We start from the raw sequence: 24,450 nt of genomic DNA, 5'->3' as shown, positions 1-24,450 counted from the left end.
TAGATATCAAATTTAGCCATGACGACATGCGAAGCGCGATTTTATCGCATTTTCTTCTGAAACGATTCCCTCGGTTTTGATTAAATGCTATTTTGACTACACCGCGCGGCTTGCCAAATGGACAACTTTTCCAAAACAACATTTTCATCGCGTTTATGACAATTGGTGAGCATACATACAGCACTGTTGTATTTTGAAATCCTTTATACTATATCACTGCAGCGATTCATGCAATTGCCACCTTTTCATGAGAGAATATTTCTTTTTCTTGATTGATTGTAACACATACAAACACATAAGATAAAATTCACCAATAAAATCACGCCATACGCTGATAAAAGCATCACCATTGGATTCTACATTGATTCTGTATTTAATTTTGCCGAACTTTGATCCCATTCTTGGTCCACAGTGCGCGCTGTTAAAGCCATTCATTTTATTGCATAATTTGTACGTGATCGTAGAAAAAAAATCCGATATCTCGAAATGGTTATCCATTGCCTTGAGATTAGACTAATCGAGACTGTATTCCCAGCACGCATTTACTGTTTTCTCACGTAGCCCCCCTTCAATGGCGAAATCATTGTGCGAGCTATCGTACTAAGGATCAGGAACTGTCACAATAAGGATTATTTGAACAATAGGGGGCGTCTGTGATGGACAGTGATAACGGGCCTGGAATGGTCTATAAAGATCGGCGCGTGTTTCAGTTCTCAAGAACCAGAGAAACCAGTACTTTGTTTTATTTTATACATTGACAGGTGTCAAATCTTAATGACACATAGCTGTCACTTTTAGCACACCTCAACGGCATTGAGCTCGACTTTGATTCTTTCCGAGTTCAAAGTACGAAGTTAAGCTTCGCTATTCCATAATACTGAAATACATGTAAGAGGCACAGTTAACTATTCATTTCCCTACATTTTTTCATATACGATATAATGTTACTGACTATTAAAATGTCAAAGACTATATAACGAACAAGACAATTTAAAGAGAAGCTAAGCATTGAAATGTTTATAAGCTGATGCTATGATGTATGGTTTAATATCACCCTTAATTAATGAAAAATACTTGGTTGAAAAATACAGCTACTTTTAATAATCATACATTGTATACACCACAATCTACTTGTACGTACATGTAACTGTGATAATGAAGTTCTAAGCAGGAGGCACTTTTATGGCGCTGCTAAACAGTTTAGCGGCGCCACAAAATTGGCCCATCATAAAATTTCAAAATGGCTGAAATTTTCATAAAGTTAGCATTCTTCATAAGATAATCTCGGTGCTTTTGTTATTTACATATTCAGAAAAGTAAACGAAGAAGCTAATGCTCCATGATGTTGTATCTGCAACATTTTGGCTGAAGTCGGTAAATTGGGACGGCTTTAAACACGGGTCCTGTTTACTTTCCTTCTGCGCATGTCTCTTTAGTGCATGTCCCGTCAACAGAACCGCCCTCTTTCGTCCATTTGCGGCCAGACTCCGTGAACTCACGACACTTTTTAACTTTCTCTGAAACGACACAAAAGGGACAAAGTAACTTACGGTTGGTCTATCTTCAAAGTATATACTCAATAATAAGTACCTTATTTATCACATAGGTAATATACTTATGTACCTATAAGCACATTTTCAATAAAAACGTTACCTGTAAGTTTGACAAGTTTTGGTATGAATTCGTTCCACATGCGGCATTCCCTAGCCTTGATAGCACGTCCATTCAGCATGGCCGGTGACAGGTCTTTGTAGGTAAGTTCCTGGAGGCTAAACACCGGCCATTCTGCCTCTTTCTCCCCGTCTGTCGGCTTGTCATTCAGGGAAGAAAGGTTGGGATTGCTGGGGAGGAAAAACACCCAAAAATATAAGAAAAATCAAGTCCTACGATTGAGCACTAATTATAATATCCAAGTCTTATTTTACTTTCCATTGAGCTAGTGACAATATTGTTGCCCTCGTTGTGATGTCTATAAAACCATTAGAATCAGTTTTTCGTCCTGCATCCAACCACAATGGAATAGTAAGTACGGTGCATGATGGGAGTGGGAAAAGAAAGGTTGGTTGATTTTAAAGACCAAGAGGTTGTTTCAGAGCCAAATTCCACGGACTTGCTAAGCAGAAAATACTGCGGAAATCAGCCGGGAACCAGTCACAACCAATGTACACGTGCGTAGTGTGACATTTTGACTGGTAACCTGTTTTTGCTTAGCACATAATTTGAAAGCTTATCAAACTTCTGTGCTTAGCAGCCAAAGAAATTGGCTTCAATTTTCATGGGTAAACCTAAAATCCATAAATTTGTTATTAACATTATCATTATTATGTTCTTCCAGGATAAGCGTTTATAGTAGACATTTCGTCTATTCGTAGTTTCCAATGGACCTTTATCATGCTTCCATCATTTAAGTCATGTTCCCTGTATCCAATAATAGGACTGAATGATAATGTTTTTGTTCAAAAAGGAACCAGACTATTTTTCCTTCCAGCCTCGCTTTGGTTACATTGATCTGAATGGCAAAAAATCAAATGGCTGCAACATGATAATGGTCTATTGAAATGAACGAAGACCCTCTAAGGATGCGTTCGAGTAGCTCACCCGGATCGAATCGGGTTAGCCCCATGCCGTTCGATTATAGCTCGGACGTCATTCTAGGGGCTCCCCCGGGTCAGCCACCACAGATCTCTGCTCGAGGAGCGGAGTCAGTGCAGTGGAAATACGTCACACGCATGTTTTGTTCATTCCAAGAAACAGACAAATATGGCGGCCGGACAGAGGGAATCTGAAGTGGGCTAAAAAATAACTTTATTGAAGTCTAAATGTATTTCATTGAGTTCATTGCGACTTTAGAGGCTATAATTCCAGCCCAACTTTGTTATTTTTTTTCAATAGACGAAAAAAGCAGTAAATCTCACATCAAGACCCAGTGCGAAACAACGGGCCAAAGGTTGTGCCAGTGCAGTGGCTACGGCCGGTTCTACGGACATCGAGTGAAGATCGTGATGGCCCGCTGTTAACGTTCGATTAGCCCGGATGTCGTGGCTAACCCGTCTGCCTTTACCAGGGCGATCCGGGTGAGCTACTCGAACAAACCCTAAGATGGAAGCCAATGTTTATGGTTGATACTCACCCAGTCTTGGCCATATTTGTCCAGTATTTGATAATCCTCAGTGACATACGGGCCTCATCCTCAGTGTACGTGAACTTATCAGACGCTACGAGGGGAACGCCAAAGACGAACGGAATCTCGTCCGCGTGGGCACTCCCCGTCCATTTGCTCGCGAGATAATGCGAGGTCGGCGCGTGGGTCATGTGGTAACGGTACACTTTACGCCCGGCCGCTGTGAAAGCCCTGGCCGCTGAATCCTGCGGACACACAAAGACTCCGTCACTCACAACTTGAACGGTGCTGTCCAGGCAGTCGCATGAGTGGTGGTCGTCATTACAGGAGGTGTTGCGGTACATCACCCTCACAGCGTCTGCGACTATCGGTTCTGCGCTAATCATCGATATCCAGGGTCGCGTAAGGGTCTCGTAGGCGGTGGTGTCCACAAAGGGCGCCCTATCGGTGTGGTCAGGGTAAGCACGGACGGCAACCATCACTCCGTCGTCTGCCGTCGATCCTATGATGGACGCTGCGTCGTTGATGGCGCCCTCGGCGAAAAGATCGCTGGGTTTGCCGGGGAGGAAATTCCCATCAACCACCGGTGCAAAGACGATGAATGCTGTCTCACCCAGCTCTTGGAGTAACTGGTGTCAAGGCACAGAAGGAAATGCAAGTGTTAGACCAAAGTAATTCTGAATAAGAGTGTTCGCGATGTCTCAGCAACTGTTTGGAACAATATAATGCTTAAAGATGGAAAAAAATGTGCACAATAAGAAACTTTGAAATTCCCACCGACGTCAAAAGCAGCGTCTGCGTAAACTCACACGATACGCGAGTGGAAATGCCATGACTGGTTGTCGTAAATCAGTTTTTCAATTATTTATCACATAGATCATCATCCAAGGCATTACACAACCGACCATCATGGAAGGTTAACATAATGACTTTTCACACTGTTTGATGACGTCGCAATCTAATTTGAATAAAAAGTCTCATCTGTGCCCAAACACTTGTTACCGCTGGCTACAAGTAAATTGCCAGGGAGTTATGGGCAGCTGTGTGCTGTATGTTAATTTATGATGGCCCACGTGGACGTAGATTAAGTTTGTACACCGCAATGGTGAAAGTTGAAACGAATTACATCACGCCTAGTAGTACTACCTTTTGATACTGATTTTCGACAATAGTGTCGAAGTCCACCCGCTGTAGACAATCCAGTAACTCCTGGGATGTTTCTCGTTCACAGTCCACCAGCTTCCCTAGGGCGAAGGCCCGTCTGCGGGCCACTTCAGCCGGCAGTGTACCCCACGGAGACGAGATATCACCACTCTGTGGAAAAGAAAAATTCAATAAGATCAACATATCCAAGGGAAATGCCAATCCCACTTCGAAGAGGGATAGTCAGTCATATTGTGCAACTCGGGGCTGTGTTTAAGATTCACACTATTATCATCACACTATTGTCCCCTTTATCCATAAATAACTGGGACAGTTTACCTATTATCTATCGATAAATAATGTCCTATCAAGTTTTGTACAACACAATTCCATAGTCACGTCACACTACGTCTGTGAGATTATTCGAAAGAAATATTGTGAATAAAATAATTAAAAACGAGTTATCGTCTTTGGTATTGCGGGATATACCTCCATGATTGCAGCGTGGAAGAGCCCCGCGCTGCCCGGCGACACCATGTGGGCGCTTACACTCGCCGCGCCGGCACTCTCCCCGAAGATGGCTACTCGCTCCGGATCACCGCCAAAAGCTTATGGAAAGGAACAACAGTAGGGTCTAGTGACATAAGATGTATCTAATATACAATTAGGGTACTCCGGTCCATATCCAAACCATTTCACTCAGGGAGGGAAACGGTAATCTGAAGAAGATATTATTTGGTGGATTGGCTGCAACAGAATACAACAGCATCAGCATTTAGTACAGACCGGCTCAAACTAGGCGCGAAATTGGACGCGAACGCAAATGTGCGTCTTCACGGCAAGTGTTCGGGTTGCGAATTCGCACAAGTTGAACACGCTTCAACTACGCCGAATTTCGAAGCGAAGGTTTTGTGACGTCAAGTTCGCTTCGCGCTCGGTTTGGTGTGAAGTATGAACTGTCCTTTACTTTAATTTCGGTGTGAAAAGAATGCCATTTCGTACCTACTCGAATTTACAAAGTGTTATTAATAAGGCCGGTTCATACTCGGCGCGAAAGTGTTTGTAGCAAATTCGCTTGTGCTGAGATGTGATATATTCAACTTTGAGAATTTGCAGTATGGAAACTTGACGTGACGCTAGAAATTGTCTTTCGCGTTTACATTCGCATTCGGCTCTAGTATGAAGCAGTGTCATATAAAACTTTGACTCCTACGAAATCTGGTCTCTTTTACCTTATATGGACATTAACCCTGACACCAGACATATCACTGTCCTAGTTCAAGTTATCTTCACTTAGGCGTGCGCAATACAACCAGTGAGTCTGTCAAAGGTGTATTCAATATAATTATAGTGCCGGGAACTTTTGAAAATGTCAAATCACGACATGTCAAATGATAGCCTATCCTCAGCATCTTGTCCAGTACAAGGAGTGCGACGAGGCAGTACCTTGGATGTTGTCTCGGATCCACTCCAGTGCAAGGCGTTGGTCAAACAGTCCCATGTTACCCGGCATGACGTCATCACCTGTAAGAATTCAAAGTAAGACTTGAATCAGAGGCCGGCTGTTCTCCGCATTTTTCACAGTGGGATAGGCCTACATAAAACCTCCGACACGTGCTGCAGGATATCAATAATCAATACTTTGATAACTATTTGATTCTTTTGTTTAAATAGAAGTCGCCAATTTGTAAGGGGCTACAAAATGACGGGCGAAAAGGTCGTTTGCCCCTGTACCTAAAAATCACACATGAACAGTGCGGTAGAGGTACCCGCTATGCATGAATTAAACTGAAATCACCAAAAGGGACTCCAAAAATAGACAGGGAAAACAATTGCAGGTTAACCTCAATTATAATTTTAGCGAACATACATAGGAGCATGTGCTTTTTGTGTACTTTTTTCTTTGAAGCAACAAATTTGCACAAAATCTGAAGAAGGGTGCAAAACAAATAACTTGATGAAGTTTCAACTCAGTGGATAGAGAAAATGATAGGCACAGTTTTTGGAGTCTGGATTCCATTGCTAACGCACGTTAAAAGCTATGCTCGGGGCAAACTTTCTTAAACCACATTCAATGATTTTCTTCCGAATGATACCATTTCAGGCGGAATCAGTTTACAGGATATTTGGTACCAGTCCTGTCTTCACTTTGAGTAAGTTTTGTTTTCGATAAATCGTACGTACCTGGAAACTATAAGGCTAGCCATACATTATCTTCTGCGGAGGTTGTTCTACTATATACGGACGGAGTATGTTTTCTTAATATGGAACATCGTTGGTATGATTTGGGTTAGTTTAGTTTATATCTTTTCAAAAGACTTCTGTTTAAAACCAGGTTGGATAAACACTCTTCAAAAGCTTACCAGTGGACAGAAACCCGAGCGCCCCCAGTCGATAGTTGACAGCCACCACAATGACGTCACCAACAGCAGCCAGGGCGGTACCGTAGAAGTTCTCCATGCTTCCGGTTCCAACGAAAAAGCCTCCGCCATGGATGTACACCAGAACGGCAGCTTTGACGGGCTGCAATATTGTGGGAAAATATTATCGATCCACTGCATTTTAATTAACTAGACAATAGTCTCTCTCTTACAGTGGCTAATTAAGCACCTGTGGGCACACTCAAAATTATACACTGACTTTATGGAATACCACAGAACTAGGGCGGGAAATTTAGTCGGAAACCCGTTTTTTAAACCATGCACTGTGTAGAAGGCTCTTAGAACTTTGTGCATTTATTTTGTTTGTTTCAAGCAACAGAACCCTTTAAATTGATCAGTGAGGCAGTTCATAGCAATTAGTAACCGTATAAGCTAAGTGGCTACTGTGCATTATTGGAGAGGAAAACTGAGAAAACATGCATTTCAGGCGGAATAATTTAACAGGTTACAGTCCTTTCTTTACTTTGGGTAAATTTGGTCTCCTCATATCAACCGATAGGTCATTTATTTCTGCAGGTAATTACCAATTACCCGACCTTGTCTCTTTTTACATTTACTGTACATCCAATGTAGCCTTCAATATCCTGTATGATGGATTTTGCATCAAGCATATAGAAATCCTAGTTTGGGTGTTTGTCCTGACGGCCTGAGTTGAACCCAGCCTCGGTGGTAAGTGGCGATGACGTCTGCACTTATGATCACACGGTCGCGGGTTTAATAGAGTCACTGAATCAAACGAGATTGTCAAATACAAGAATATATTGCACTTGATGTAACAATATTGCACGAGTCGATTATAGTTCGTGCAATATGTCCTTGTATCCCCCTCAAAGCAATCCAATATTATAATTGTATTCTCGCGAGCTCCTAGTGGATACAACAAAATAATGACAGGCCTACAGTACGTGCTTATACAATTAGGTCCGCGAAGAGCAAAATAACATCATAGTACAAGGCCAAAAAAAAAAGTCTCCGGTTTCTGGTATGCGCGCGCGTCGCCGTTGCCATGCGCGTCGGCAAAATGAAAAAGTTTTTTTTTTCAATGAAAGATGATGTCTCAAAACCGCCAAACTCACTGGTTTGACTGGAATCATGCTGCTGCACAATTTTAACGTGTTTTTAGATTGGGTTATGGTCGAGAATAAGCTTTATGTGGCCTCTCTGGACTCCCATATATTTGCACTAAGTTTAGTCGGGCACCATTTGCAGTCATCAGCCGACATTTGAAGCAAAAAATCAGGTAAAAAAGAAAAAAAAAGCCGCGTCGCCACACCACTTTTTTGGCAAGCTCCATACCAGAAACCGGAGACTTTTTTGGCCTTAGAAGACAAACGAAGGACGCTCACAGGGGGAACGGAATGATAGAAACGCGTTAAAGGGAATGAAACGAACTCCAGTGATGTGCACTGAATGAGACACAATAGCATGAATCTGGCAAAGGGACAGAGACAATGAGCATACAGGATGGAATAATACATTATTTATTCAGATTAAATGGTAAAAACACCTGTCTCCCAAAAATACAACTATCCAATTAAAAGTAGTATACCAAATTTGATTAAAAACCGTCCAACAGAGTAAAAATACATTAACAACAATAATTCCCTTAATGACAATAAAAGCCGCGTCGCCGCACCACTTTTTGGGCAAGCTCCATACCAGAAACCGGAGACTTTTTTTTTTGGCCCAAAGTATCTGACCGTTCTTCTAAATGATGCGAATCTGCTGTGCGTAAATCATGCACTTCCGAATGCTCATGACCTTGCTCTTTATCACGGCAGAATGTCAACGTCTAATAGAAAATGCCCACCTAGGGAGGCAAGGGTATAGTGACCTTGTGTCAGCTGTTTGCATCCGTATCCTCGTGATTCCAATATATTTTGTCTGCTTAATACTACGCCAAGGCCATATTGTTAGTACACCCAAAAGAAATACTCACATAAATGGTGAAGAATCCTTAAAAAAATAATCCTGGATCCAGACCCAGACCCGGATCACTTCCAAAATCCAACTTGTACTTGTACCAAGGACCACCCCTAAATTGATTTCATGCAAATCCGTCCATAACTTTTTGAGTTATCTTGTCAACAGGCAAACGAACCAACCAACAAACGAACCAAATCTGATGAAAACATAACCTCCATGGCGGTAATTATTCATTTGGTAAAAAGCCGCCGAGTTTCGTTGGGCATAAGAAGCTAAATAGCCTGACCGAAATTGTGCTAAAATGCATTTCCACGGCTACATGTCGATATTCTCACGATTGCATTTTTTTCTGGCAAACAATATAGTGTACCTCGTTCATATTTTAACTTCATAAATTATCATTAATTTACTTTATTCCAAAAAGACAGTGAGGCATAAGTTTTTTTCTAATGCCTACACAACGGGAAAAACACGAAAAGACTCCTTTCGGAAGTAATGCACAGTTTTACTTACGACTGGCCGAGGAACGAATACGTTGATAGAGAGACAATCTTCAGCTTGTTTTCCAGTAAGCATTCCATTATTTCCCATCGGCATCAGCGGCTGAGGGCATCGATTGCCCACCTCTGTCGCTTGCAGCTCCCCGCTCCACGGTGACTTGGCCACGGGAGGCTTGAAGCGTAACGTACCGACGGGCGGCTCGGCGTACGGTATACCGAGGTAAGCGTCCACACTACGGCGAAGCTCCGGCCGCGCGGCGGGGTTAAACTGCAGCCGAGTGCCCACGATACGGCCCAGCCTGGTCGTAACCGCCGGTGGGTCCACACAACAAGTCACCTGAACCAGAATTTGTAGCATCAGCCATAAAACGCAGGCGATTTGAAGCGTCATATTTTTTTCACGGTTGATGTATCCGGAAAATCGCACTGAAAAACTACGATTTGAAGCTAATTGTATGATGGATGCCGGGATACAGAAATGAGATTTCGGAAAAATATATAACCATGGAATCTTTCAAGAAGAAATATTGACATTAAACAGATTCCGATGCACTCTCCCGGATCAGATGGCGGAGTGCATTGACGTGACAGAGCGATACTTCTTTATTGAAGACATGTAAAATGCATTGTTGTCCACGAATAACTGAACAGTCTGCACACGCACACTGCGATGTATATAGTGCGATGTGAATGGACATTTTACTAATAAATTCATTATTATGCACGCATGCGCATAAATGGTCTAGCGGCAAGAAGCGAAAGCGGTCCATTGAAAATTGTATCTCAACTTCTCCAGAATTTGTCGCTTTTTTATATAGAAGCCCCTAAAATCGTCGAAGGCCTTACTTTCTGGCCCAGCCGGACGTGTGGACGGGTACCCTGAAGCACAAGGTTATTTTTTTCAACTGGTGCGGAAAGGAGCCATGCTGATTTCGTTCGCCCTCGTGCGCACGACGACAGAAATTATTACAATTATTATTCTGTGCCCAAAAACCACTCAGACCAGGAGGTAATGCTTCTGACGATTTGAGGGGAGTTTTTGTTTAAATAACACCCACCGACAAATCATGGAGAACAAGAAATTGAGAGAAATGACCCGAATATTTGGACCCGTGTATTGTATTGTATTATATTGTTTTATTTCCATTTGTCACAAATTAATATAATGCAAATGCAACAGTTTATTTACAACAACAATAACTAAACTTAATAGAATGCTAATACATGTACAACACTTTGATCAATTCAAACATAAATGGTGACAGATGGGGGAACCAGGAACCAGGAAAAGCCTAGGCTTATACAGAGCCTGGTCCCGTTTGTGAATAACTTAGTTGTACATTTTCATAGACCGCTTTCGCTTCTTGCCGCCAAGCAGGCCCCGCGGCATGCGCACATGATTATCAATTTCTTAGTAAAAGTGCATTGTATTCTAACATACATATTAATATCGCACGTAGTGTCGTTAAAGGGAAGGGGCCCACCCCCGCCTTCCTCATTCGGAAATTTGGAGAAGAAAAGATGCAGTAAGTAACAATAGTTACGAAACCGATTTGTTTAGGCCAAAAAAAAAAAGTCTCCGGTTTCTGGTATGGAGCTTGTCCAAAAAGTGGTGCGGCGACGCGGCTTTTTTTTTTTTTTACCCGACTTTTTTGCTTCAAATTTGCTTCAAATGTCGGCTGATGACTGCAAATGGTGCCCGACTAATCTTAGTGCAAATATATGGGAGTCCAGAGAGGCCACTTATTCTCGATCATAACCCCATCTAAAAACACGTTGAACTTGCGCAGCAGCAGAATTCCAGTCAAACCAGTAAGTTTGGCGGTTTTGAGACATCATCTTTCATTGAAAAAAAACCTTTTTCATTTTGCCGACGCGCATGGCTACGGCGACGCGCGCGCATACCAGAAACCGGAGACTTTTTTTTTTTGGCCTTAACTTTCCTTTTTTATTATGGGTCAGTTTAGGATAGATCGTCATTACACAAAAAACACAAGCAATAATTCATAATCGCACAAGGTCGAACGAAGTCCACCCTGAATTTAAAATTCATCATTTATAAAAATGCCAAATTATAACACTGCGTTTTACGCCATGCATTATTCAGTTTTATTATAATTCATAACAATAAACCACCGCTGTATTTCACATGTACTTATACAATTCAGGTGCACAACCCAAATAGTTATAATCAATTCAGTTTTATATCAAATGAATAATTCGCGACCGTTGTATTTAAAGCTGCAGTTTTGTTTGGGGCATAATGTATGCACCGTTCCTATACTAGCTAGCATTATTCTATGGGCAAAAGATTATGAAGAAAACCTATTTCAAACGACATCAAATTATTTAATCAGCTTTTCATTTTTCTTTTCAGAATTAGAATAAAAAAAATTGAAACGCATATTTTGAACAACGGAATTATTTATGAAACTGGAATGAGTAAAGATCTAACGTGTGTTTTAATGAACGGAATGCGTTTTCTAAAAGGCAATTTATTTAAAGGTGTATGTTTACAGCCCGAATGCATTTTCAAAAACAAGGTGTATTTTGAAAAACTAAACTTACATCCTTACGAATCGAGTGAATTTTCCAAAACGGAATGCAATTTTAAAAATCGAACGTACAACTTTACGAATCAATGCATTTTCAAAATGGAATGCGTTTGAAACCCGAACGTACATCTCCAAGCATCGAATGCATTTTGTTCCGACATAAAACATTCGCTGGTTTTGAATTAGTACATTACATTCGACATGAAAATGCACTCGATCCTCCAAAACGCATTCGGGTTTTTACATACGTTCGTTGGAAAAAAAAACGCGACCTTTTTGACCGTGTGTACGTGTTCGGCCGAGGATCCACATACAGACTCCTGCTTTTGAGAAAGTGTTCGACGGGCAAATCTCCGTTTTCGGCCAGTCAGATATCAACTCCATATTTCAGGGGTATGACAATTTCAGGGATTATTAATGAAACACTATAGAACCCAGATCCAGTTCATGCCATTTTACCTACTCCAGAAGGTTGTTTTCGGAGTATTGTTTTTTGGGCTAAAATGAAGAACGTGCAGTTAGATAACCATTTTACTCCGACCTTTTTGTGGGCGAGACGTCCATTTGGAAAAGTTGGCGAAATAAACCCAAAAGAAGAGTCATTCATCAAGACTTTTTGAATCAGATGAAAAACTGGAGTTTAGAATTATTTGTATTATGTTGGAACACAATTTTGGACAAACTTTTTCCCTAGGGGCGGGGACACCTTTCATAATTTGGAGGGTGGGGAAAACAGAAATTACAAGATACTACAACATTAATCCAAACTTATGTCAATCTTTTTTTGTGAATTTGGCCTGAGCAGTCTAATACGCAATACATTCAAAGTTTGATGCACGTGTTCCGTCTGCGCAGTGTATTATGTCTATCGATAATGCTTGCCGCGTCTTTGACTTTTCTTTCATTGGCGTTTTCAGGTTCAGGTCCTTGGGTGCTATATGTGTGCAAAATGAGTACCGGTAAATCTGAAAAGAAAATATACATCAATTGTTTCGTTCGTAAAAGCGGTTAAAGTGGGGAGGGTGCAACTACTAATACCGGTTTAGGTGCTGGCGCATTAAACAAATAATAAAGGCGAGCCTAGTCCAGCTAGTCCCAGACCAGATTTGATCTAAGGGGTCTACTACTACTAGTAATTGGTAGTTAATCAGACTTGCTGTAAGCTTCACCTTGGCCAAAACAGGTTCACTCAAATGACATCTGAGTGAAATGTTTTGGCCAAGGTGAAGCTTAGAGCAAGCAAGTCTGATTAACAAGTGACATTCGGTCAGTGAGTCAATGAGAGTACAAAGACGACCGTAGGTTAGTCCTCAGGGCCCGACAAAACCCCTCGAAAGGCACGCCTCCAAGACAGCTGTTTTCCTCTATTCCTCGGGACAGCTTTCTTTCGTGCATGTCTCGTCGCTTGAGCCCCCGTCTTTGTTCATTTTCTGTACCGACGCCGATACTTCCCGCCAATTCTTGGCTTCCTCTGAAATTTAAAATCCACAATCATCAAAGCTTTTGCCAAATCGGATATCAATGAAACATCAGCAGGATGTCACAGTACATAGAAAATGAGGATAAAGAACGATGTGAACAACACAATTTAAAGATGTATTCCATGTGCTATTTTCGAGTTTTACCTCGAAAAATAGATGTGTTTCTTCCAAATGCTATGTTTCTAGCAAAACAAACGTTATTCAGTTTTGGATGGGACATTGAACAAAACAATCCACAGATGTTTATTTACTGAATTATTTCTTCACGAAATTTGAATTATTGGCTACCAGACAATAATTCGGCTCTCGGAGGGCGGGTTATTTGTGCACAAAATGAAAGTCCCTTTTCAGAGGGTTGCAGACGTCCAAAATCAGAATAAAGAGGTTTTTTCGTTAAAACAAAACAAATTAAAACTTCGTTAGAAAAAAAAAAAAGATTTTGGAAAATAACGGGGTACACTTCTTTAATGTTAAGCTTATAATCATGAGAAAACAGAATCCGTAATTCTGTATTTAATTCTCAGAATAAAAGTGTGCACAGTTTATTTTTTTGGTGGGGGAATAACATGATGGACAATATGCAGCAATGTCAACTTTCCTTGTTAGATTATGAAATGAGGGATTTAAGTAAACAGTTAACAAAATGGGGGGGGGGGAGGCGTACTCATAAGTGAAGGAGAATAATCGCATTTTGCGATAAATTAATAATTCTAAAATGCATGTCCAGTTCAGAAAAAGTACAATACTTCGTAGGACCTCAAAACTATCAGGGGAATAGTTTGGCAACTAAAAACGACGCTCATGAAATTAACACTAATTCTAAATCCTTAAACAAGCTAGGGTAATTTGAATGGTAACATGGAGGTGCTACATATGTATATGCAGAAAATATTGCTTAACAAATTAACGTGCTATAGTACAAAACGGCCGAGACTTTTTACTTTTTATTAATGATATACATAAATAACAATTTGGCAGGTGACAGATTCTGCTGAGCGAGTACTTTCTATGGTTAGCAAATTGCTGTTCGCATCGGCTCTATGGAATTGGACCCTTGATAAGATTTAATACTCACCTGCCAATTGGACAAGTTTTGGTATGAATTCGTTCCACACGCGGCATTCCTTAGCCTTGATACCACGTCCATTCGGCATGGCCGGTGACAGGTCTTTGTAGGCGAGTTCCTGGAGACTAAACACCGGCCACTCTGTCTCCTTCTCACCGTCTGTCGGCTCGTCATCCAGGGAAGAAAGGTTGGGATTGCTGGGGAGCAAAATCGGGGGCAAAACCGACGGTTAAAAGGCACAGTTTTTAGGTGGCACGTGACGTAATAAAGGGGGTTACTTCGAAAATCGTCTCAACTGGATCAGAAAGACGGTCGTTTCTTAATTCACCCACTAAATGGTCCGTGATTCAACTGCATGGAAGCAAAAGCGACGAGTGAATTTTACGTCATTAAAGACTGAATGTTCACCGCAGAACGTATTCATTACCTGTAAATTATATATTGGCCTTGAGAGTAAGATCATTACTGTATTGATATTATATCTATACAAACAAAAACGCTGTACTGTTATTGTTCAATTATAAGCGTAAGTTTTATTTCCGTCTCACTCTCGACACTTTCATTTGTTTTGTTATTGTCAAACTTATTCCTTTTATGTTTTCACGGATACCTTAATATTAAGACATTCACGAGGACTACGGACTCTACAGTATTTTATTTTCGGAAATCCGGCCATCTTACCCTGTCTTAGCTAGATTGGCCCAGTAATTAATAGTCTTGATTGCCATATCAACCTCCTCTTGGGCAAAGCTTTGGCCATGGGAAGGTGTGAGGGGAACACCGAAGACGAACAGCAGGTCATCGCCGTGAGTACACCCCGTCCAGTTGTTGCCCAGGAAGGGGCTGGTTGGGGCATGGGTCATGTGGTAACGATACACCTTACGTCCGGCCTCGGTGAAAGCCCTCGCGGTCCTGTCTTGGGGACAGACGAACATGATGTCCCCCAGAGCCTGCGAGAGGCCGGCCAGGTAGTCGCAGCCTGAAGGGTCTGCGTGACAAGAGAAGTTGCCGTACATGAGCTTGACCGCTTCGGCGACGACAGGGTCGGAGCTCAGCATCGCCATCCAGGGCTGCATGAACGCATCGAACGTGGCGCTGTCCACAAAGGGTGCTTGGTCGGTGTTGTTAGGGTAGACGGGCTTGATCATCACCATCCCCTCGTTTGAATTTGAGCCTAGGATGGAAACGGCATCGTTGATGACGCCCTCTGCGTACAGGTTGATGGGCTTGTCAAGAAGGAACCTCCCGTCGACCACGGGCCCGTAGAGGGTCATGGGTGCTGCACCTAGCTCTTGAAGCATCTGGTGCATAATTTGGTCAAAAGAAGACAAGTTATGACAGGTCAAGATTGTATGAAAATTATACTGTTGCCTTTATAGGCCTATTTTACCAGAGCCAAACATTCGCTCGTCTTCCTATGGGGGCGCTGTTCATATCGATCATGCACACTATCGGACAATAGTGTGCAAATGCCACCCTTAGTTACCCCGCTGGCTATGCCTCTGTGTCCGATTATGTCGGACAGGCGGACATAGGTAATAATAATGACTATATAATTTTATGTGATTTTTTTTTTATTTTGGTGTCAGAGCGGGGGGGGGGGGGGGGGGTGGTCAAATTCGAACCCCCACCCCCGGGATCAGCGCCTGAGATATGGGGGTTCTCTAAAAGGATAGGAGGACAGAAACAAAGGAAAAACAAAGAAAAGATTATTTTAGTGATCGATTCGAAGAGAAAGAATGAACAAAGTCCTATCTTGGTTCAATTTCAAAATTAGAGGAAAGAGAGTAGTGTTCACTAGAAAGATACGGCGATTGGTAATCTAGTTCCTCCCTTATCCAGATCTAACTCAGGAAAACGTAAACTTGCATCCCGTGGAGTTAATTTATTCAATGACCTCCCTGCGACGCTCGGACATGCTTTGCCTCCCACTCTTGCCAGTTTTAAGCGCCACTACAAGAACATGATAGTTTAATATTTTATGGTACATGTATGTCTTGTTTTTGTCTTTTTACTGCCAATGTAACGACTCAGTCCTTGTCTCAGAACCTTGTCTCATTTTACTGTTCATTAATTTTCGTTATATCTTTGTAATTTTTTCCTTGCTTTTTCTATTTTTATACTACCAAAATGGTTGTTGTAACTGCTGTTTCTTGTAACTGCTCGGCACCTTTGAAACACAGTGTTACACTAAAAGGTCTCACCAGGATAAATAAGAAATAAATAAATAATTTATAAATAGGTACAAGCGTGTTACGCATGCAAAAATCATGACCTTTTCAAACTGATTATCGATGATGGCGTTAAACTCCATGTTCTGCAAGCATTTCAGTAAATCATCGGATGAATCTGTTTGACAATCGAGCAGCTTGCCTAGCATGAAGGCCCGCTTACGGGCCTCGTCTGACGGTACTATGCTCCACAGTGCCGAAGCATCGCCACTCTGCCAATTGGTTGGAGAAAAAGAAAAAACAAGTTGGGCTCACTTGAAGTAGTTAATGGTAGAACTGAAGGGAAAAAATTCTGACGAAGAAATTAATCATTGTTATCTTTTAACCGATGTGCATTAATGGATCTGGACAATACCGTACACCTATTCGCAAGATGTTTATAAAGAGGATAGTCAGCTAAATTTCCTGTTTTGAATTTCAAGTAATGTATAATTCGAGATGTTTTCTCAAATTAAACGATTACGGTAAATGCTACCTATTTGGTGTCAGTTCATTTTTCAAAGTGATTTGTTATCCGAGAGTGTGCTACCCAACGACTAACCCAAACAAGAAATCATTATATGCGTGTTCATGTAAAAGCCTGATTTCTTTTAAAAGATATAATGCGAAATCACACGCGGGATATTAAGGATGATTATCATTTTATAAGGAGTACGTTATCAATGGGTTCTGCATTAATGACCATTATATCCAAGACTAAACTGGAATAATCTCCCATCTGAAGCGGGTTATTTGAGAGAGGTGAACAGGTGCGCCAATTTTCTCGGGTATCGTGGCTTGAGCTGGTCCGACATTCTAGCCAGGATAAGTTGCGTACCAATTCGTATAATTACCTCCATGATTGTAGCGCGGAAGAGGCCGGCGCTTCCTGGAGACAACATGTGCGCTCCCACGCTCGACGCACCGACACTCTCTCCAAAAATGGCTACTCGCTCTGGATCACCGCCAAAAGCTGGAAGGGGAAAACGGGGCAGACAACAAACTGGCTGCTTTAGGGACCTGTTGCCAAAGGCAACAATGGCCAACACGCTCACTATATATAGGTAGTGCCAATCTCTTGTAATCGTGTCGTGCCATAAATCTGCCCGTTGAATTCGACCGATTCACACACTACATTTTGTTTATAATGACAAAAACTCCTTTCAATAAATATAAACTAGAGATCATTTACAAGTTGAATAATGGTCATTCATGGTCAAGTCAGTCATTCAAGGCCATTCCGGTCATGAAAAGATTTGGGTCATACTGGCTACATTTTGATTAGCGGAGATGTAGGCCATATGGATACTATAACCAGGTGCACTTTGCCTATGCAAGGGCGCCATCTCTTTTGCCATCTTTTGCCCGTGACGGTTCGGCTTGGAGTGAGGCAGGCTCATATTCTTAAACTGATGATACAAGTGAAACTTTTAAAACTTCTTCGAAACATTATTAGACGGAATCAATGTCACGTTACTGATCCATCGCCCTACCTTGAATGTTATCTCTGATCCATTGCAAGGCAAGCTGTTGATCTAACAGACCCATGTTGCCTGGAATGACGTCATCACCTGCAGCAAAATAAAAAAAAACAGGGTAGCCAATCATTTATTTAGTGGATTTAATGAGACATAAGTTGCTTACACAAAATCAATAGCAAAAGTGGGTCTGTGTAAACTTACTTTCTCTCACTCGCCATACGCTGCTGTTGAATGTCCCAATGGTCCTCTTCGAAGTCCATCAAAGGGACAAGGGAGTGCATGGATTTCACATCTCGATTTAATCACCGGTTTCAGTCTTGTTCCATGCCGTTGCCATGGGAGACTTAGGCTATGAACATGATTCCGTGTACAAACGGTAGAGGGCACCTTTTGACCACTTTTGAGAGCCCAGTGAGAGGGATGCAACCCAGTAAGTATATTCCCATAGACAGCAGTGATAAATCCCAATACTTCAAAACTCTCACAGGTTTACAGGTGCTCAGGCTGCACAGAAAATGATGATTGAAATGTCGTCTTACATTTTCCTTTCAATTTTTGGTGGGTTGACCAATGACTTTTTGGAGAAATGCCCACCCAAAGAAGACCACCCCTAAAACGAATGATATTTCCCCAACTGGAAGAGAAGCCATTTTGAAAATAGGATTCCTCCACAACATGGCTAAATAGCGCCACTTTCGGGCCCGATTGCATAGAAAAATGCTCAGAATTGGAAGCCCCAAGTCCATGCCAGAGGTGCAGTGTCATAATCTGTGCAATCCCCCAATTCCATGGCTCTCGGAACTCTCTATTAATATAGAATAATTTGAATGCATAACAATTATTATTCAAGAGCTCGGCGGAAGGATTGTTGGCATGTTTACTTGGTTGCACCCAGAGGGACTATTGCTCTCAATTATTATATGGTTTTATTAAGGACTCCGTGTACAAGTACCCCCTAAACGGTAACAAAGTTGGGGAAGACCACATGGGAAGACATACGAATGCATTGCCGACCACAGGTTTAATTTTTGATACGGAACATCACGTCATGATGTTATGAAGCCAATTTCTAAGCATTTTCATTCGGTTGAGAATTAAACCACTCTGGTGATGCATGGAGACTGAGTCGCAGCTGCTGAGCCTTGGTTGAGACCGCTGGGCTGGGAGCATGTCTACATGAGCACGCCCGTCCAAAGACAGTCAGTTACCTATTGAATAATATCACTTTCCCATTTGAGCTGCTTACCGGTGGAGAGAAATCCCAAAGCTCCAATCCGGTAGTTTAAGGCCACAGCGATGACGTCACCAATCGCCGCGGTTGGGGTGGCATAGAACCCATCTATGGATCCGGCCCCAACTAAGAATCCGCCGCCGTGGATGTACACAAGAACAGCCGCTTTCTGTGGCTACAGAATGGAAGATATTAAGATTTGAAGTTTGATAAATCAACTACCAGATTTGGAACCAAAGGTAAGGGTGTCCCTGTTTACTTTTATGGGTCTAGGCCTATATTTTTTGCCTCTGAAGTAAGGTCGGTAAAAATCAAAGACAAAAGACAAAAAAAGGGCAGTTTCACGGTGCCGATGGCTAAATTAATTGATGGAAAGTGCGTATTGTCTCTTGTTTTGTTTATAGCAATGCATTTATCATGACTTGACACACTGAATGAAATAATAAAGCCATATTTGGCGAGATGTAGTCGACTTACATACAGTGGCGTAGCCAGCGGGTAAGGGGGGTTTTATCCCCCCCCCCCCCCCCAATGTAATATGAAAAGGGCACTCGTGAAAAAAAAAACGCTCCTGAAAAAAAAAACGCTCGTGAAAAAAAGGGCGCTCGTTAAAAAGGGCGCTTCTCGTGAAAAAGGGCGTTCGTTAAAAAAAGGGCGCCCTTTTTTCACTAGCACGTGCCTTTTTTTTTTAACGAACACGTGCCCTTTTTTAACGTGGCGCGAACGTCGGCACCTATTGTCCGCCAACTATTTCCCGATGGTGTCACGTATAGCACGCCCCCCCCCCCCCCTTGATTAACGGAGGTGACCGGTGTCGGAAACAAACTGTCTATTCTTTCAATTAATGTTTCAGCACGAATGAAGCAAGTGCCCTTTTATCACGTCTGACCTTGCTACGCCACTGCATTATTATCTGCACCTAACAGCTCACCGATGTTTTCGCTGTAGTGGCAGCCATGACATACTACTAAAGGTATAGGCCCTTGTCATGGCTTCGCCACTACAGCGAAAACAAACAAACAAACAAACGGTGAGCTGTTCGGTGCAGATAATAATGCAGTGGCGTAGCAAGGTCAGATGTAACAAAAAAACTGGGCACTCGCCTCATTCGTGCTGAAACGTTAACTGAAAGATTAGACAGTTTTTTTCCCGACACCGGTCACCTCCGTAAAAATCAAAGGGGGGGGGGGGGTGTTATACATGATGACTCGGAAAATAGTTGACGGGCTAATAGGCTATGATGACCGAGAGGCAACATCCTTCACCTTCTGGGATTCAGTTGGTTGCTACTGGTATCCATTTTCAGTAGATTTTCAAATAACACAAGGCCTGATTTCCTGAATTTTGTAATCATTTTTTTTTTATTATTTGGTTCCATACTGGGTTGGCAGTAAAAAAAAAATCTTGGGTCGGGAGCCCATAAAAAAGAATCGGTCGGAAATGAGAACCAAAGCAATACAAATGGAAGCCCCAATAGTCCTTGGTATCTTTTGAGAAGTTTAATTTTAACTGCGGGGTCAAATTCGGATTGGATCACATAAGCTTGAGGTCCTTAGCCTCTGGACAGTGGGCTCTACATGGAATTGGTCTTCGGTTAAGGCATAGGACCATTTGCATTTATCCCAAAAGTAATGAACCTTTGACGAGTGGTGGTCATGGTCGGGGGGGGGGGGGGCTGCATGAGGCTCACTATATATGATCTAAGACCTGAGAAAAAAACAAAAGTATTTTGACTTAATACTTACAACTGGTTGAGGAACGAACACGTCGACAGAGAGGCAATCCTCAGCTATATTGCCTCCCAGGGTGACATTATTTCCCATCGGCATCAGCGGCTGAGGGCATCGATTGCCCACCTCTGTCGCTTGCAGCTCCCCGCTCCACGGTGACTTGGCCACGGGAGGCTTGAAGCGTAACGTACCGACAGGCGGCTCGGCGTACGGTATACCGAGGTAAGCGTCCACGCTACGGCGAAGCTCCGGCCGCGCGGCGGGGTTAAACTGCAGCCGAGTGCCTACGATACGGCCCAGCCTCGTCGTAACCACCGGTGGGTCCTGATCACTTGATGCCCATGCAACTGACAGAGCCAGACATATTAAGAGGCAAATAAATTTGGAATGCATTTCCATTTCTAGACCTAGACGTATTCTTCAATTGCCAATGTTGTTTTGTGCACGCTCGTTGTGTACGTGTGGCCGTGTGCTAAGCTCACAAGTTATCATACACGTTTTTTGACATTGTATCTCCAATACAAAGGTCACTGCTCATTGCGTGCACGTTGTGCAATGTACCATTCATCATTCCCGAAACCCTTTCAACCTTCCCTAACTCACAACTTGAACTACGTGATGATTTCAGGTCTCAGCAAGATTTCTAGCAAACATCAATGACCTCACCTTTTATATCGCTTTTAAACGTAAAGCCGGCCTCAGGTCGACCTTGCGACGACACAAATCAGTCGGCGACTGACTTTTCAGGATCAAGCTGTGCCTGAGCTACGACCGTCAGGAACATATCAGTTGCCGATTTTGTGCGACCCGAGTATAACTGCGACGATATTAAGATTCAGTGCATGGGCCGGCTACACATGTATCACGATGTACATGGCTCAAACTCTACTAACTTTTAATCACGTCAAAAAGTTTATGCGCCTTCAGACTTGACATGATCATACGTGGGAACTGGTGAGAATCATTTGGAATGTGCAGAAGCCCCTAGAAGTAAAATATAACATGGCATTCGTAATACATCGGAAAACGATTGTGGGAGTTTCGATACACCACCTACAACCTCAACGCTATATAAACACCCGTCCATGTACACCAAAAAAGTGTTGAAAGAAATTGACGATGAAAGGAAACCGTTCTTAAACGTTTCAAATGCCGTGCAGAAACGGTCAGTTTTAAGTTCCAGAAATAAACTAGGGACGAAAAACCCGTTATTCAGACAAGAGTTTAAACACTTGTAAACGTTTATTGGAAGTCTCCACACAAAAACAGTATAATTATTATACCGAACAAAGAGTCGTTTCAGTAGTATGTACAATCTGTTGCATAAAATCTAGTCAAAGAAATCAGTTATTAATGAAGACGCCGCTTTGCATGGAATCATAACGTTGGAAGTTAAATTTCAAAAACAATGCCAATGCATACAACCTGTGTTCAAGATAGTGGTATGGACGGATTATAGTGTTTAATATTAGATACTTCAAAATATATACATTTATATTTACTTATAAAGTGGGCGGAATGTGGACACTCAACTATAGTACATGTAATATTAGATAAAAAGACTTCACCCTTTTAGTATTAAATTTTAGAAACAATACTTATCACACATTAAAGCATAAACAAACTGCATTATTCTTTGCTACTCAATGGACGGATTTCGTCTACAAAAATATGATTTTAATATTATTGCCTGAAAGTGACCAACATTTATATACATGTATTCCGGCTTCTGGCCAGTAAATGGAATATTTCCCAGACTTCGGATGTAGATCTTGCATAAAAGTAATTATGGTGTAACTTAGTTTACCAGGAACACAACAAATAAACAACTAATATTTTTTTTTTAACAAATTAAAACTTAGAACTATAGAAATGGTCAATCAACACATGAAAGAATCTGAGAACTATTATACAGAAATCCACACAATACTTGAATAATCATTTGTTGAATATCACAGTGACAACAAATCCAAAAAAATCAATCCCAAATTAAGCCACTACATGAAACAAAACATTTTTTTCGTTTAATCAAAATACTGTGATAGAAATAGAAAATGTACTTTTTTTTATTATTAGAAATGAGACCATTTATATTGCTTTTTCACAGCATGCATAAGTTCAAACCTTAAGATCACAAAAAGTTCCATTTGAGTAGAAGTAGAAAGCTGTTTTGATTTCTATTTTAGAAACATTTTTCAAGGGATTAAAAACACTGTTACAGAAATGAAAATATTTACAGACTTGATAAATGTGCCCATTTATTGCTCTTCGACTGAGTGCATTATAGTTCAAGCTTTCGTGTGCAAGATGCCAGATTCCGTTCACTCAGTAAATTCAATCCTTAGTAATGTAGTATCTTAAAATTTACAAATGGTTGCAGTTCATTGAAGATAATTGAACTTTGAACTCTTTATGAGGCCAAGGGTCAGCACGAGTACGCCCCCCTCCCATGGGTTCCTGGTAATTAATTGTCAAGTTGGCAGAGCAGTGCTACCCCACGGCCTATCCAGTGCTGAGCAGGCAGATCTGAAGGCAGCTTCATACTGATGACAAAGTTTGTGGAGTGGCCGGTGGTGGACAGCGTTCCTCGGCGCTCGCTGGTCTTGTACACTGGAGCCTCGTAGCTGGGACGCTCGGAAAGGTCTGATTTCTTGATCGGTTTCAGCCAGACCTATGATAGAAGACAAGAGTATTTTGAGGTATAAAGGGGGAATATTGATGGTTGCACTGCAGAAGTATCAGTGTTGTGGGACACCAGTCCAGGACTCAGACTCGAGCCCAGGACTCAAGACTCGAGCCCATCTTGAGTCCTGATTTCAGTGACACAGACTCGACTCAAGTCACATCGGCTAAAGACTCAGACTCAGATTCAACCACCATGACCCGGACTTGACGATTATAACTCGCATATTTTGTTTTACCAAAACCATCAACAATTTTTGTTTGAATAAATGTTCAATTTGCCGAAAGTAATGCAGCTAAAGAACATTAACCCTAACTCCCTAGGGGGTATGCAAAATCATATTAAAATTGGAGGATTCAGGACTGTTAGGGATACACACAAACTGTACCACAACACTTCCCAGGTGGTATTGCAAATAATGTTTGAATCCCCATTTCCCACAACAACGCATCACCAGCATATCGCTCAAAGGTTAAATGTTTGTGTGTCAATATTCGTACACATCTATCAAAAACCGCACTACACAATTTGTTCACTCACCACCGGCATGGTATCCTGCAGCACCTTGGGGTGGGACTCTCCCAGTCTACGGGTCTTGCGATCCCAGCGAGCTCCGTCCAAAAACAGACCATTCACATACACACCTGTTAAAGAAAACATGCTCAATTTATTGACACATTTGGGACAACAATCCTAATATCTCCTTTCTGCAGAAAACAGGTATGTGGAATGAACAGGACATTTTGTTTGTTTGGTGACAGATGCGTGAAAACAGGTGTTTTTTTTGCCTTTTAATATAGAAATAAAAATGACACCAGTGTACAGATAATAGAAGTCAAGTTCCCCTAAACTCAGATGACAAGTACAGGGTTTCTAGCACTT

The 24,450-nt window shown here is 41.8% G+C and overlaps 3 protein-coding genes across 9 annotated transcripts in view; all 3 read right to left on the bottom strand.

Annotated features, from left to right (window-relative positions):
- Window positions 1-349: 349 nt before the first annotated feature.
- Window positions 350-9,798, bottom strand: LOC119740452 (cholinesterase 1-like). Its single transcript, XM_038215773.1, has 8 exons — window positions 9,145-9,798; window positions 6,628-6,787; window positions 5,711-5,788; window positions 4,754-4,872; window positions 4,268-4,435; window positions 3,131-3,750; window positions 1,654-1,841; window positions 350-1,517 (listed from the first exon to the last, which is right to left on the bottom strand). Exons 1-8 carry the CDS (start codon window positions 9,520-9,522, stop codon window positions 1,408-1,410), a joined length of 1,821 nt encoding a protein of 606 aa, XP_038071701.1. The 5' UTR covers window positions 9,523-9,798; the 3' UTR covers window positions 350-1,407.
- Window positions 9,799-11,013: 1,215 nt separating this feature from the next.
- On the bottom strand, window positions 11,014-21,642 carry LOC119740451 (cholinesterase 1-like). Its single transcript, XM_038215772.1, has 8 exons — window positions 20,901-21,642; window positions 19,171-19,330; window positions 17,937-18,014; window positions 17,298-17,416; window positions 16,509-16,676; window positions 14,915-15,534; window positions 14,243-14,430; window positions 11,014-13,157 (listed from the first exon to the last, which is right to left on the bottom strand). Exons 1-8 carry the CDS (start codon window positions 21,282-21,284, stop codon window positions 13,051-13,053), a joined length of 1,824 nt encoding a protein of 607 aa, XP_038071700.1. The 5' UTR covers window positions 21,285-21,642; the 3' UTR covers window positions 11,014-13,050.
- Window positions 21,643-22,093: 451 nt separating this feature from the next.
- The window catches only part of LOC119740448 (dynein heavy chain 7, axonemal-like), a 100,328-nt gene continuing 97,971 nt past the window's right edge, over window positions 22,094-24,450 (bottom strand). For all 7 annotated transcript variants that reach the window (XM_038215764.1, XM_038215765.1, XM_038215767.1 and 4 more), the window contains 2 exons: window positions 24,109-24,212; window positions 22,094-23,556 (listed from right to left, as the gene is read on the bottom strand). In XM_038215764.1, coding sequence (XP_038071692.1) covers window positions 23,350-23,556; window positions 24,109-24,212 — 311 coding nt within the window. In that variant the 3' untranslated portion in view covers window positions 22,094-23,349. The remainder of the gene's footprint in view (window positions 23,557-24,108; window positions 24,213-24,450) is intronic.

This window comes from Patiria miniata, unplaced genomic scaffold (genome assembly GCF_015706575.1).
Source record: "Patiria miniata isolate m_02_andy unplaced genomic scaffold, ASM1570657v1 HiC_scaffold_5, whole genome shotgun sequence".
Classification (NCBI taxonomy): domain Eukaryota; kingdom Metazoa; phylum Echinodermata; class Asteroidea; order Valvatida; family Asterinidae; genus Patiria; species Patiria miniata.
Note: the sequence above shows the minus strand (reverse complement) of the source record. Positions and strands in the feature narration are given on the sequence as shown.